This window comes from Meleagris gallopavo, chromosome 2 (genome assembly GCF_905368555.1).
Source record: "Meleagris gallopavo chromosome 2, MGAL_WU_HG_1.1, whole genome shotgun sequence".
Taxonomy (NCBI): domain Eukaryota; kingdom Metazoa; phylum Chordata; class Aves; order Galliformes; family Phasianidae; genus Meleagris; species Meleagris gallopavo.
In genome coordinates, this window is record NC_139405.1 from 108,925,799 (window position 1) to 108,941,415 (window position 15,617).

The window sequence follows — 15,617 nt, forward strand, 5'->3', positions numbered from 1 at the left end:
CCTTTAAAACACCAGCAGTGCTCGAGCTGCAGCAAGGAGGATGCCCACACTGCAGCCCCTGGCTGCAGCAGCACTGCTGGCTGCCTGTGACACCCGTTTGCTGGCTGGTAGGTGAAAACTGCTCTGCATGGAGCCGTGGGTCAGCGAGGACTGGCTGCTCTCAGCATCTCAGCCAGATGACTTCGAAGTCGACTTAGTGCTCCTAAGCTGCACTGCAGTCTGCAGTGCAGTCTCCAATGTAAATATGCCCACAGCCTTTGCACTCACTTTGAACTCAGACATCAAGAAGAAGACAGTTTTAACCAAAGCAAACAAAGCACAGAAAGTCCAGGTAAAAAGGCACACGAAAGGGATTTTGGTTCCCATAGCATCCCTGTAATCCTTTAGTTCACTGTTAGCCCCGCACTTCAAGCCATGCTTTCCAGATGCTGCAGTTTAAATCAGGTTACTCTAAGTCTCATCAAGTCAATGGAAAGCTTTCTGCTGATTTTATGGAATCCAGATTTGTTCTTCCTCACTGCTATTATTCCTTATTCAGAGGGTACATAAGATCCCTGCACCTTGAATTTCTGGCGTAGCCTGCAGTCAAACATGGCACTGAAAGAGCCGCTCCAGCTCTGAGTCTCTGTCAGTGCAGGTTAATTCCTGAATTTCTCATTTTACCACTCATTTTACCACTCAGAACAGCCCAGGAAATGTGTCCCGGTGCAGGCAGGCCCATCCACCTCAGCCACTCCTCACAATTACTCTCTATCGGTTTCATCTCTGAACCCAGTATTAAATTGGACAGAGAAAGCCTTTTAAATTAGCAGGACTTTCTTCTGGAACCTAAAAGCATTTGTAGAAGCACGTGTGATACCTAACAAACCAACAGGAATAAAAATCACAACCTCTTGCAAATGAAAATGTTTTTTCCAGACATTTCCACTGACTTCAATGTACGACTCAGAGTTAAACAGCAGAGGGGTCCTGAATTTGACCTCAAATTCGTACAGCCCTTTCTCCCCACTTCATTGTTTTCATACGAGGAGCACAGCAATCAGATTAGAAATTAAATGCCATCTGTATGTGCCCTTTAAATAAAGTGCTGACTAGCACTGTACGATGCCTACGAGCTCTTTCAGCGATCTGTGAAAAGCATACTTAAAATTCCTCTTTCAAACTTAATTTGCAGTGGTTTTCCCATGGTAATGTAATAAATGAGAAAGGTAATTGATTTCAACAGTAAGCAATTACATACAATGATTTTTCTACAGCAGATGTCTAATTAAGAGCCTATGAGGCCGGCATACCAAGCGTTAGAATGAAGCCCTGGGTTGGAGGTATTCACACGACGGGGAGATGCACAACTTTCCTTCTGCTGCCATGCTGCAGATGCATCGCTTGCCACTAACTTTTAACCCTTCACAAAGGTGCTGCTCTTGCACGCTGGGTTTGGGTCAGAAGGCAGTGAACAGCTGCTGCTCAGAGGAGCAAAGCCACCCGAAGGTGGTCGATACTAATAAACAACATTCTCGGCGTGGCTGACCTAAAAATAGCCGCACAAAATTAACAATGAATGACTCGTTAGGAAGACGAGGCACGCAGACACACAGATGTCAGTTACATAACCCGCTTCTGCCATTGGTACGGAGCAAACAGCGGGCTCTTCTTCCAGCTTAGCAAAACACCGTGCAAAGCAGCTCAATCCTCTCCTGCATCCCCCTCTGCTAATTAACAGACTGTTTAACTGCGTGCCTGCTGCTACTGCAGCAGAACCTCACCTGCCTCCTTACCATCGACCGCTACCTACAAACTCCTACTGCTCCCCGAGGGTTTTTAGGAAGCATCCGTAACAAAAGAATCGGAGGCGCGTACCTGAACCTCTTGGCTGGCAAAGATCTCCACATCGACCCCGCAGGCAACCAGAGTAGAGACATCACAGTCCATGCTACGGGCTGGCATCCCCCCCTGGTGCACACAGAGCTCGGCAGCCTCAGGGGATGGAGCGGTGGGAAGAGGGCAGGAAGCTTCGATGTGCTCCTGCTATGGAATGGCCCCAGATTCTGGGCTGGCTCCGGCCAGCTGCTCTCGGCTCCGTGCCTCCCTCACAGCCAGCAGTGAGCAGCACAGCATAGTAACGCTGTGCACAGCCCATCTCTCGTGGCAATGACATCACCGCCACCACTGACATAAGCGACGTCTATTTTTTCAGCCCTTTTATCTCTCGGCAGCACAGTGGATCAAATTGAACATGATTATGTGCTAAATCTGAACCGGGACTGAATCAATTCAAGCAGCGTTCGCTGGCAACTGAGTCATAGCTGTTGTTTCAGCTGAGTGCTTATGTTGGCAAAAAAAGGATCGCCTGACACCAAGAGCTCCGCTCCGAGTGTAAATTAACCCAGCATTTCAAGCTACCGGCCTTACGGGGCCATTCATTACTTCATTACACCTTAAAATCTACAGCAGAGCGCTAACGAGAGACAAACAAGACGAAAGCCAGCGTTCTGCTTTACTAGCTGTCCTCTTTGTCACCAGGCAGGCTGCAGAACCCCGCACACGAGCTCAGTGAGCACTCAGTGCTGCCATCGGGAGCAATCAGCATCCTGCACATGGGATCCCATCACTTACACACACTGTGACTCATCTTCAGGAAGATCAGAGGCACGCCTGGCTTCGAACTCAACTCCCCTTCAAAGAACAGAGCACAGAAATCTCCCTCGAAATTAGGATGGCACCCTTTGCAGCCTTTGCACCCTCTCCCCTTACAGGTGCTCCTTCAGCATCCAGCAAAAGTGGTTTTAGATCCATTGGTTCATTAGGACTGCTTGTGCCTTGTCAGGTGGGCTGTTTGCAGCAAAGATGTATTGTGAAATAGAAGTCCTGACTTTGTAAATGTTTGGAAGTTCATCTTGATCCCAAAGTTGTAATATTATTTCTTCTCTCACTTTTCATTCTCACTATCCGTAGTTACTTTCAGATATTGCAGCCCCACAGATGACACTGGAAATGGGAAATGGCTTTAAGTTGAGGGAGGGCAGATTTCAGTTGGCTGTCAGGGGGAAGTTGTTTGCTGTGAGAGTGGTGAGGTGCTGGAACAGCTGCCCAGAGAGGCTGTGGATCCCCGTCCATCCCTGGAGGTGTTCAAGGCCAGGTTGGATGGGGCCCTGGGCAGCCTGGGCTGCTGTGAGATGTGGAGGTTGGTGGCCCTGCATGGCACAGGGGGGTTGGAGCTTCGTCATCCTTGAGGTCTCTTCCAGCCCAAACCATTCTGTGATTCTGTGACACTTATGGCCAAGTCAGATTAACAGGCACAATTAAAATATTTAACTAGAGCAGGGTATCAGACTGCAGAAAGCAAACACCCCTTACTGATACACACCTCACAGCACACAGCTCCATGTGACACCATGCACTCACCGAGCCTCGCTGCCAGATGCTGCAGCTTGTGCCAGGCTTTGGGAGGATGCACACAGTTTGCTCTGGATATTTAAAACCTGTTGTGTAGAACTAGCTCCCATGTCTCTGCAGAAGCACAGTCAGACAGGGCTGCAGCCTGCCATGTGCCTGCTGAAATTCAGAACAAAGACACCTGCACCAAAATGATGGCACAGAGATAAGGAGCAGGAGCTGAGCTCAGCTCACACTGCCCAGCTCCCCGTTCCAGCTTGGAAGCGTAGGGAACTTCATGTTACCTAATGAAAGAACCTCAGCAGGGAGCCAGCTCCTCACCCCAAGAGCTGGCAGTAAATTTAGATGCTGATACAACAAAGCTGATACCTAACAGCAGCACTTTCTGTTCCAAGATCTGCTCAATTCTTTGCCCAGTTTTTTCCAACTTGCATTTATAGTAATCCCAACCAGCAACAATCACAAAAGAGGATCCAAAACCAGAATAGAAACATATCCCAGCACTAAAGATTTTCTGACCCAAGAACATACAGACAAACAGCAATGGCACAGACTGAGCAAGGCAGCAGAGCAATGGACACAGCCCATCATGGCAACCAGCTGGTTTGTACATCAGACACTGCATCTCTTTGGGTTTTTGCACAAACCACAGTAAAGTATTTTTAGGGAAGAATGTGAAGTTACCATTTTTGAGCATGTTAAGAAGAACTTTGATTCATGTATTTGAATATCAGATATGTGGAATCTCAGAAAACAGCGAACAGATGCTGGAGCGAAGTTCTAAGTAGGCTGCAATGGAAAAACCACGTCATCAGGAAAGGGAAAAGTTACTAAGTGGTTTTCCAAGAGCTGGAAGGAAGCTCTAAGAGCAGCGATGAGTCATGTGTATGTGAGCCTGGTGAGACATCCACAGCATGGCCCAAAAGGAGGAAAAAAAGTAACAATCTCCAAAGAGGAGATAGGACAAGGGGAATGGTTTTAAAGTGAGATGGGGAGGTTTAGGTTGGATGTGAGGAGGAAGTTTTTCCCCCAGAGGGTGGTGAGGCAGTGGAACAGGTTGCCCAAGGAGGCTGTGGATGCCCCATCCCTGCAGGCATTCAAGGCCAGGCTGGATGTGGCTCTGGGCAGCCTGGGCTGCTGGTTGGCGACCTGCACACAGCAGGGGGTTGGGACTGGGTGAGCGCTGTGGGCCGTTCTGTGATTCTGTGATTCTGTGAAAAAAGAAAAGATACCAAGAATCACAAAGTGCTGACTGCCAAGCACTGGAAGAACATCCTCAGCAGTGCATGAGACAGTGACACCTGGCCCTGTGTGCTCCCCCAGCAGTGACAGAGCCTAGGTCACAGCACACAGCTCAGCAGCACAGCTTCCTCACGTTGTCCTTTTCTTCCCCACTTCTCCATCTGCCATCCACCCATCTCAGCAGTGCATCTCCTTCACCTTACGAAAGCTGGTACACGGTGTGCAAACTGCTCTGTTCCTCTGCGTGATTACTCCTGCACTTCTACTATTCATCCCTCTTCAAAAGAGAATTATTGCAATTTTTCCTCTCTATCGTAGTAAAGAAACCTTGCTGGGATGGAAATTACTTTCATTTTTTGTCTCTTCTCACCTATCCCTAAGCATAACCTAGATTTTCCCTTACAAGCCGCTGTAGCTCACCGGGTTACTTTGGGAGCTCTTTACGGAAGCTCCTCAGTTGGTTCCCATCTCAAAACCAGCGATTACGAGGCACAAGAACTCTACAGAGCACTTCAGGACTTCAACTTCCATCTCCCAACACACGTCATCTTCTACAGCACTACACATTTCTGATTTTAAATCAAGACACAATCCCTACCTGAGAGTTTTAGGCATGCAAACTACTTATAATCTCACCTAGTGTTGATAAACGTTCATCTACTTTTTAAATTCTTAGATTGATGTTGTCTGTTGCCCCCAGAGCAAACTTATTTTTGAAAGGTTCTATCAACGAGAATCACAGAATCCCAGAATGGCCTGGGTTGCAAAGGCCCCCAGCGCTCATCCAGTCCCAACCCCCTGCTGTGTGCAGGTCGCCAACCAGCAGCCCAGGCTGCCCAGAGCCACATCCAGCCTGGCCTTGAATGCCTGCAGGGATGGGGCATCCACAGCCTCCTTGGGCAACCTGTTCCACTGCCTCACCACCCTCTGCACGAAAAACTTCCTCCTCACATCCAACCTAAACCTCCCTTGGCTCACTTTAAAACCATTCCCCTTGTCCTGTCACCACCCACCCTCACAAACAGCCGTTCCCCCTCCTGTTTATCTGCTCCCTCCAAGCACTGAAGGCCACACTGAGGTCTCCCTGCAGCCTTCTCTTCTCCAAGCTCAACAAGCCCAGTTCCATCAACCTCTCCTCATAGGAGAGCTGCTCCAGCCCTCAAAATGAGTTAAAAGCAAATCCTTACCTCTTGGTACAGCATTGCTACATTTAGTTCAGCAAACTCCCAGGAAACAGTAAAGCCCTATTTCATGCATAATGCAAAGTCTGATATTTAATAACCAGCCGTTGATACAGACACAGGTGCACCTCAGCACACTGCACAGCCTACTCTGCCAGGCGGTTCTCCAGCACGGCTCCCTCTGTGGCTGTGCTTCTGCCCACAGCTTTTGTCCAACAGTGGTGCAGGAAACCCCCTCTCTTGTTGGCAGGTGCTAAGCTGGAGGATTTGGGGATCACGTCCATCCCATCAACCTTCAGCACAGAGCCAAGGTGCAGGGATGGAAGGGCATTTTGGAGAGCGCTGACATCTCAAAGTACACAACTCTAAAGCTGTCCCCTAGCAGCCATACGCTGGGCTTGGGGATAAACACCGCTCCTGGGAGTGGAGAACAAGGAGAGCGTTATGAAAAGGCTTTCAGAAGCTTTGTCACTTGTTTCATGTTTTGGCAATTGTGTGTGGAATTAAAGAGGCACTGTGTGTGCAGATATCCCAGGGAGTATTTCAGAGTGGATTTAGGAGCAACTGAGCAGATCTGCCTGCACATCTACACAGAAATACAAAGTACAGTGACACACACAGCCACCAAACGAGTTCTGAACCGAGAATAATGCCGATTAAAGGTAACTCCAGTAGTTATTTTCCATCCCAAGACCCAGCACAATGCAGTAACATCCCCAGGCTCTCTGATGATGGAGTCCCATACCTGAATCAGCAGTCCCTTCCGAAAGGCAGCAGCTCCCAAAGCTGGAAGGCAATGAGTCACGTTGCTGCAGCCAGGGTCAGCCTCTCCCCCGTGCTCTGTGCAGTGTGGGACCACGCAGCCCCACCCTGCAACCTTTATTCCTCTGTTCGTGCCTTTGGTTTCTGTCTGCTGTTACCACAGTTGTAACCACAGCCCTGCCTGATACATACAAACAGTGCCCCAATTTCAGATTCTTCAGCTCAGCTGCCAAGTCATTAAAACAACTTGCACAACATCTCGACCCCCTTTTGCAAGCAAACCATTGCTAATTGAGCCTTAGGGAGAGTTCACTGTAACAGCAGCCACACTGCAACAAAAATACTGCCCACATTCAGCAGCCAGCGTGGCTGTGCTCATTACCATTACAAACAGCAGGATTATTTCTGCTGCAGCTCTGCTCACAGGCACCAACCGTCCTGTTTGCAGTGCTGCACAAATCCAGCACAGTAACATGGAGCCCTACAACCATGACCCATTGGTGCCTGAATGGGATCCGAAAATAGACTCACATTATGTCTGACTCAAATGTTTTCAACAGTGTGCAGCTCCTTCTTGTTCAGCCTACCACAGACGTCAAGGTATTTAAACCAAGCTCTTGTGTGTGTCCATAGGACAGGATTCTGTTTGTGAAAGGAGGAAAATAAAAGATAAACACAAAAACAAAACAAAGAAGAAACACCAACAACAGAAAGACTTCAGCAACATAAAATAAACTATTTTGGAAAAAAAATGTCCGAAAAACAAACCAACTCCCCCCACCAATCCAGATCCAAACAACTCCAGATTCTGTCTGCAGCTGAAGATCAATTCAGGCAAACAAAAAATTCCAGGAGCAAAGTGAGCACCTTCAAAGAGCTCTTGCACAAAGACTTTAAGTTAAAATCTAGAAAACAACAAAAAAGTGCATTTTTTGTCATTCTTTTTTACCCTTTTTGCACTGAGTGCTGGCTTGTGCTAAAATAGATTACCCTCTAATAGGATGGAAGTAGCAGATGAACCCAGGCAGAGGAATGCACTGGAGACACATCAGAACATGGAACCCAGGCCAAGATCCAGGATCTCAGCACCTCCAGCCATGCTACAGCTTAAGCTGTGTGTAGGTGTGGTGACAGGCTGGGACTTCAGGGCACTGGGGCCAGGGAAGCCATGAAAGCTGGTGGGATACGACATTACCCAACACTAGGCCAGCCCTACCAGATACCTCACTGTTACCTGCAAGTAACACTCCCATTCTTAACTTCTAAACATAATGGGCACCAAATGTTACCAGTTATGCCTCTGTTTAAGGGGATTTTAACATTTGATGTATGCCTGTTTTAACAGATTGAAACCCCCAACACTGCATTAATAGCTAGTAATGAATTTTTCCAAGAGCACAGTCAGTAGCTGCAACGACAAAGCATTAAGGCTGAGGCAGCTACCTGCACAGGGCTTCTCTGCCCTAGGAGCCTGGTAGTTACCAGAACTACCATGGAGACTGAGGTTGGGTGTCAGGGGGAAGTTGTTTGCTGTGAGAGTGGTGAGGTGCTGGAACAGCTGCCCAGAGAGGCTGTGGATCCCCGTCCATCCCTGGAGGTGTTCAAGGCCAGGTTGGATGGGGCCCTGGGCAGCCTGGGCTGCTGTGAGATGTGGAGGTTGGTGGCCCTGCATGGCACAGGGGGGTTGGAGCTTCGTCATCCTTGAGGTCCCTTCCAACCCAAACCATTCTATCATTCTGTGACTTCACCAATTTCCAGATGAAATAAAGTTGTTACAAGAACACAACAACAAAAAGATACAAAATAGAGCATTTCTGAATATCTGAAAGACTCTAGTGAATTGAGAGTTTGAATAAAGAGAATCATTCAGGTTGGAAAAGACCTCCAAGATGGCTAAGTCCAACTATCAACCTAGCACTACCAAGTCCCCCACTATGCCACGTCCCTTAGTGCCACATCCACACCCCTCACACATACCTCCAGGGATGGGGACTCCACTCCCTCCCTAGGCAGCCTGTTCCAGCACTCCATGAATAAACTCTTCCTGATACCCAATCTAAAGCACCCCTGGGGCAACTTGAGGTCTTTTCCTCAGGTCCTATTACTCGTCACGCGAGATGAACTGACAAATCCTCACAGCCACCTGCCTTCATGTAGTTGTAGAGCAATGAGGTCTCTCTTTGGCCTCTTCTTTTCCAGTCTAAGCACCCCCAGCTCCCTCACACACACCATTTTCCAGCCCCTTCACCAACCTCACTGCTCTTCTCTGAATGTTTCACCAGCTCTATACCCACCCTGTAGTGAGGGGCCCAAAACCAAGCACACAGGTTGAGGTGCAGCTTCATAGGCAGTGATCTTCCCAAGATGAGTTTGATCCCCAAGCTAAAGTTCCTAAAAATTCTGAATTAACAGCAATTATGGGGGAAGTAGGGGGGGAGGGCTTTGAATCACCTCTTCTCACAGCACATAATCACTATTGTTTGAATGCTTTTAAAGATGAGGAGTTTGGGCCAGAAAAACATGGAAAGTTAACTAAACTTAGAATGAGCCCAAATCAATATGCTTCTTTGTAAGTATATAAAATCTGGAGTTTAGAGCATGTGTCAGATGAGCCATGTCTGGGCCACCCTGATTCCTTGGAGGGGAAACTTTTCTGTAAGTAACAGTTTGATGTTCTGTAAGTCACAGCTTCCCATCCCTGCCACCTACGGCTCTCAGAATCCAAGAGTCAGAAAATCAATCAGACATTAGGGAATACTTCCCCTCCTTTAGTAAACACTGAGCAACTTCATGTGCCACATTTGATAACGTCAGAATGCTTCAGTGACTTCAATGACTGTCACTTAGCCAAGATGATTTTGTTGTCTCATTTAGGAACACACAAGTTTGAACTCTGAGTCAGAACTGTACAACTACCTTTGATGTCGCAGAACCATTCATAGTTCATAGCTCGCAAATATAAGGGCAGGGGGAGGAAATGAGTGCACATGGCCACTTTCAGCAGACAGAAGACAAGTCTCTCCCTGTGCCCGATGCAGTGCTCACAGGGAGGCTCTGGAGGAGCCAGATTCAGCTCCTGACTGCACAACCTACGTGACCTTGAACAGGAGTGCAGGAACACATACTCAGAAGAGCTCAGACTCCTCGTGCTTTATTTGGACTTTAAGCGAGTGCTGGGAAGGACAGGTACTCTCCATTAGTGGACATTTAATGGATGATGCTGGTTGGAATAGGTCTGTAATGCTCCTGCCTAAAAATGTGATTTACTGTTACCAGTAAGCTCTGTTAAAGGTTTCAAAATGCATTTTAAAATCCTTTCCATTTACCCTCGCTTGTCTCCCACCAGCAAGGGTATTTAACACGGCTGTATGTTTTCCCTGTCATTTGAGATGCTTCATCACAGCAAAACGCCCTTGAAAGAGCAGCCTGGAATACCAATGCTCACAGCTGCGAGACACCAGCCTTATCTCCCAGCAGCAGCACTGCACAGGACACGCAGGTGAGAGATTTAATGGCTGTGCTGAGAGGAAGCAGCGCCTGCTGCCAAGCCGGGAGCAGCAGTGCAGTTCAAAGGGAAAAAATAAACTGTCACACAACATGCAGCCAGACACCAAGTAATGAAGCAATGAATAATGGATTTCTGAAGTAATTGCTATTTTCTCTTCGTATCATGGGATGGATTGGAAGTGGGTATTCGTGTTGCTGCAGCACTTTCTTAAATGAAATAGACTCTTCTGTAAAATCCCTCCTCCAACCGCAGCCAAAAAACCCCACAGTGTGAATACTCAGCTTTACTGAGTAACGATATTTGTTACTTTCTTCATTTAAGACAGAACACACTGCCTTATTCATTTTCCTTGCTATTTTTTCTGTTTTGCATTCACGTGACAGATGGAGATTAGATGATATACGGGACCCATACTGAGGTGAAAAGTCTCTCCAGTGCCTCTGGAGCAGCACACAGGAGGTGGCTGGAGGGGAAAAAATCCTCATTGCAAAAGCAAACGTAGTTTTTACATGAAATGGTTTTATTTGAGTCTGTCCCCACAAGGCTGATCTCATTCTCATCATCTCACAAACACAGAAGAGACAGAAACAACACTGCAAATCATAGAGCCCTTATGTTATGGGTATAAGAAATCACAATCAGTTTCCCCTTTTTCCTCTCACTAAAAGAACAGATATTTCAATAGCTGAAATTTGAGACAGAGCAATCACAGAATCACAGAATCACAGAATCACAGAATGGCCTGGGTTGGAAGGGACCTCTAGGATGACGAAGCTCCAACCCCCCTGTGCCATGCAGGGCCACCAACCTCCACATCTCACAGCAGCCCAGGCTGCCCAGGGCCCCATCCAACCTGGCCTTGAACACCTCCAGGGATGGACGGGGATCCACAGCCTCTCTGGGCAGCTGTTCCAGCACCTCACCACTCTCACAGCAAACAACTTCCCCCTCACATCCAACCTCAACCTGCCCTCCCTCAACTTCCAACCATTCCCCTTGTCCTGCTGTTATCTCCCCTTTCCAAGAGCTGACTCCCCTCCTGTCTGTAGGCTCCCTTTAGGTCCTGCAGGCTGCACTGAGGTCACCCCGCAGCTTCTCTTCTCCATGCTGAACAGCCCAGCTCCCTCAGCCTGGCTTTGTAGTGGAGGTGCTGCAGCCCCCTGATCATCTTTGTGGCTCCTCTGGACCCTCTCCAACAGAGAAGGACCAATACCAGTCTCCCATCCCTCTGGTTTGCACTTTTTACTCACTATTTAGTTACTTTTTAATATAAAAATCAAGTGGTTTCAGAGGATGCATATTTAACACAGCTCTAAATCACTTGGTCATTGTGCACTTTGGTTCCCTTTGGAGAAAACAATAAAAGGAATCATGATGTGCTTTCAACACTAAATTGACAGAAATTAAATAGCAAGTATATTAGAAAATACAAGCGAGTGACAGAGAATTGATCTTACTTCAAAGTGCCTTAGCTACAGCTAAACAACCAGCTTTCTTCTGAAGCACGGATCTGCAATGAATTCTAATGTATTCCATTTCACTAAAGAAGACGTTCTCCAGTAGAAAAAAAGCTTCCACACAAAACTTCCAATTCATTCTAGTTCTGACGGCCTCAGGAAGCAGAAGAAAAGGAGAACATTGGGAGCTCTCACAGTGGAACTCGGGCTGCTGGGTGTGGAGCCCCTGTGGTCCCTCCCAGCTCTGGATATTCCATCACAGGCTGTTTGGAACACCAGCACCTGTGCCACGGTTCTGTCCTGTTCTGAGTTGTGCTCACAACCTCATCACAGCTCACCTCACCTCATATCAACCCGTACATATTCAGTAGTTTTTGTAATTCAGAGAATCACAGAATCCCAGACTGGCCTGGGTTGCAAAGGCCCACAGCGCTCATCCAGTCCCAACCCCCTGCTGTGTGCAGGTCGCCAACCAGCAGCCCAGGCTGCCCAGAGCCACATCCAGCCTGGCCTTGAATGCCTGCAGGGATGGGGCATCCACAGCCTCCTTGGGCAACCTGTTCCACTGCCTCACCACCCTCTGCATGAAAAACTTTCTCTTATTTCTTCATAGCTCTTCAAATTGTCTGTAAAAATGTTGTAACAATTTAACTTATATTTGTTTGTTTGTTAGTTGTAATCTGTTACTAAGAGTGAAAGATAACAATCCATTCCAGTCACACAAATTAGCCCATCGCTGACCTGTTTGTAGAGCTGGATGGGGAATTCACAGCTTTCCCCACACAGGGAGCTGAAGTTCACTGCGTAGCTACAGATCACTCTGTTTTATGCTGGTGATATCAGATGATACCAACCACTTCCCAAGGCAAGGATATACACAGCACTGACGTGGATTTATGCTCCTCTACATCACTCAGTGTATCTCAAGCGTGGTTACATTTCTATGACATAGGGCTGTAACTGAAGAGTCATGACCCAGGAGACATTCCTTGAAGATAAATGAATTAATACTTGAACAAAAAATAATTCCTTATCTTTTGGACAAAGCAACTTTTGTCTTTGAAAGAGCTGCATATCCCCAGGTCTTATAGCACCTTAAAATATTATTGTAATGTCTGGTTGCTGTTTACAAAATATCTGATGTGCACCAAAGACGCAGCCGTGTTTCTGAAGCAGTGTCAGACCACGCACAGTAAGATGTTCCTATTCTGAGACACAGTCTGCCCCGAGGCAGAGGCCAGCCCCATAGCAGAACCTCCTGATGGATGGCTACTGAAGTCTTGTGGCGGTTCGATGTCTTGAAGAGTGCTGGGTTTAGTACAAAGATTTGCACACAGGACATCAAAGGGCATCTCACAAAGCACTCAGAGCCAACCCCAAGTGCAGCGCTTGTGGAAGGGGCAGGGCACAGGCACAGCCCTCACCATCCCATCCCAGCAGGGCATCACCCAGCAGGGAATAAAAGACTGAACTCTTTACAAGGGTAGGTAACAGCAGGACAAGGGGAAATGGCTGGAAGTTGAGGGAGGGCAGATTTCAGTTGGCTGTCAGGGGGAAGTTGTTTGGTGTGAGAGCGGTGAGGTGCTGGAACAGCTGCCCAGAGAGGCTGTGGATGCCCCCTCCATCCCTGGAGGTGTTCAAGGCCAGGTTGGATGGGGCCCTGGGCAGCCTGGAAAATGTGGAGGTTGGTGGCCCTGCATGGCACAGGGGGAGTTGCAGCTTCATGATCCTTGAGGTCCCTTCCAACCCAAACCATCCTGTGATTCTGTGATTCTATGTCAAGATGTTCATTCACAAAGCTTCATGATCTGCCATTCTGGAGCAAAGCAGTAAGTTGAGACTGCAAAGATATGAAAGAGCAGATCAATGACTGACAGCAAAAAAATATCTATATTAAGCTCTGGTTATATGTGAGACTAATTACAAAACTGTAAAATAATGCTAAACCTTCTAAATATCACTTGACATTTTGAAAGAATGCAGATAAAAGCCTTTCAGGAAGGCAGGCAGAAAAGTATCAAATGCAAAAGAATGCCACAGAGTCCTCAAGGCCATGCTAGGCTGGAGATTATTTTATTTTTCGTAAATATCATTTTAAGGTCTGGACAAATGATGTATTTATAATGCCTCACTAATCTACCACCCCAGCTCTGAGTCCGTGACTTTTCCTCTAAAAGCCTCTGAACCATTCCCAAGCTATGGTAACTGCTACGTTTCCATTTATTAAATACATTCTTCAGTTTATTGAGATGAAGAGGAGTAATTATTTTCACTGGTTTATTTATCATTATATACATTTCTGGAAGTTAAATATCCACGCAAGCTTAAAAAATTATTTAGTTTCCTGCCTTCTAAAAACAGAGCCAGGATTATGGGTTAAGCACTATTTTGATGCTACTTCTAGAGCAAGCACTGAAGCAACAAAGAAACAGTAGTCTGAAAATGAGAATGGAGATATCTTTTCTGATCAGCATCCTCAGAGATGTCCTCCTGCAGACAGCTGCACGCTGGAACCAGCATACACTAATAATATGTAATAATAACTAGTAAGAATATAGGCATATTGATAGGAATATAAACTAAAACCGACTTTAGAGTTGGACAAGCAATACCTGTGAAGTAACAGAGTTCAGCTGAGCAGAACTCTCTTTTCACATCTGCTTTCTCTCTAACTGAAATATTGATTCGTTTGTTTGATGGAAAACCACTCAGAAACTCAGCAGAACTGCAGGGGAAGGTCACATCTTGAAGATATCAAGTTGACTGAAGAAATGTATGAAGAGGACTCACTGAGGCAGGACACAGTAGAAACACTGTTTGGTCTTTCTTGAGTTGTCACCAGACCTCCACACCTGCTTCACACCACAGGAACTTACTGTACAGGTTAGTGACACCCTGCTAAAAGCCAGGCATAGTCAGAACCTTAGGGAGGTGGTGGCAGAAATGGATCTATGACAGAGTCCAGTTTTCAAAATGGCAGAGAACACAGAGCCAAAAGCAAGCTCCTTTCTTTCTGGGGCCTCATACATCATCACTGGGGCTGTGTAGGACTTGCTGCAGGCAGTGGGAACGGATGGAGGTGGGGAAAAAATATTTAGTAAGAATAGACTCCTCCTGTTATTTGTAAAGTTTTCTAACTAGCTCATTGTGTTTCTTACATCAGGGCTGTGACCTCATTATTGAGTTTTCTTGATTTAGTGCATTATTTACAAGTTGTAACAAACTTGGAGGCGAGTCTGTGGATCCCCGTCCATCCCTGGAGGTGTTCAAGGCCAGGTTGGATGGGGCCCTGGGCAGCCTGGGCTGCTGTGAGATGTGGAGGTTGGTGGCCCTGCATGGCACAGGGGGGTTGGAGCTTCGTCATCCTTGAGGTCCCTTCCAACCCAAACCATTCTGTGACTCTTTGAAGAGGTCATTGCAAAACCTACACTTGAACTTTAAACTTTTGCTGCCTTTTAAAATAAATAAATAAATAAAAAGTCACTTTCTGAAGAGTCCTTAACAGATTTTGTCCAACATGCTTTATGTCAGATATCTAAGTGGAAGATCACATACAAGAGATCATCTGGTATAGTACTAGACATCCAAGTTGTTTGTTGATACAGAACAGATGCCCCATCCCTGCAGGCATTCAAGGCCAGGCTGGATGTGGCTCTGGGCAGCCTGGGCTGCTGGTTGGCGACCTGCACACAGCAGGGGGTTGGGACTGGATGAGCGCTGGGGGCCTTTGCAACCCAGGCCATTCTGGGATTCTGGGATTCTATGAGAATGAGAAAGCCCCAGCAGTAGTGAAGGCACTGCAGGTAGTACAGACAGAGCAAGTACTGGATTGGAGGAAGACTATTAGTAGCAATTCTATTGCATTGGACTATCAGGAGGGATTTTATGTGCTAATGGAAACCCACGCACAAGCGATGACAACCCACGCAGCACAAAGGCACCCCCAAACCTGCCAATGGCTCCATGTTAGAGGAGTCTCCAAAGCACCAAAGATCAAGATCAGGAGTACAGGTTCACTGCAGCAGCACTGGGAGAGTAACAGAATCAGTATTTGTAATACAGCACTGCAACCCC

General features: G+C 47.0%; 1 protein-coding gene across 2 annotated transcripts in view; it reads right to left on the minus strand.

Annotated features, from left to right (window-relative positions):
- RCAN2 (regulator of calcineurin 2) overlaps positions 1-15,617 on the minus strand; it is a 79,381-nt gene that overhangs the window by 31,984 nt on the left and 31,780 nt on the right. The window contains exon 1 of one of the 2 annotated variants that reach the window (XM_085218399.1): positions 1,858-2,100. The exons of the other annotated variant lie outside the window; for it this stretch is intronic. Coding sequence (XP_085074525.1) covers positions 1,858-1,944 — 87 coding nt within the window. The 5' untranslated portion in view covers positions 1,945-2,100. Of the gene's footprint in view, positions 1-1,857; positions 2,101-15,617 lie in introns of those variants that run through there. 2 annotated transcript variants of the gene reach the window in all.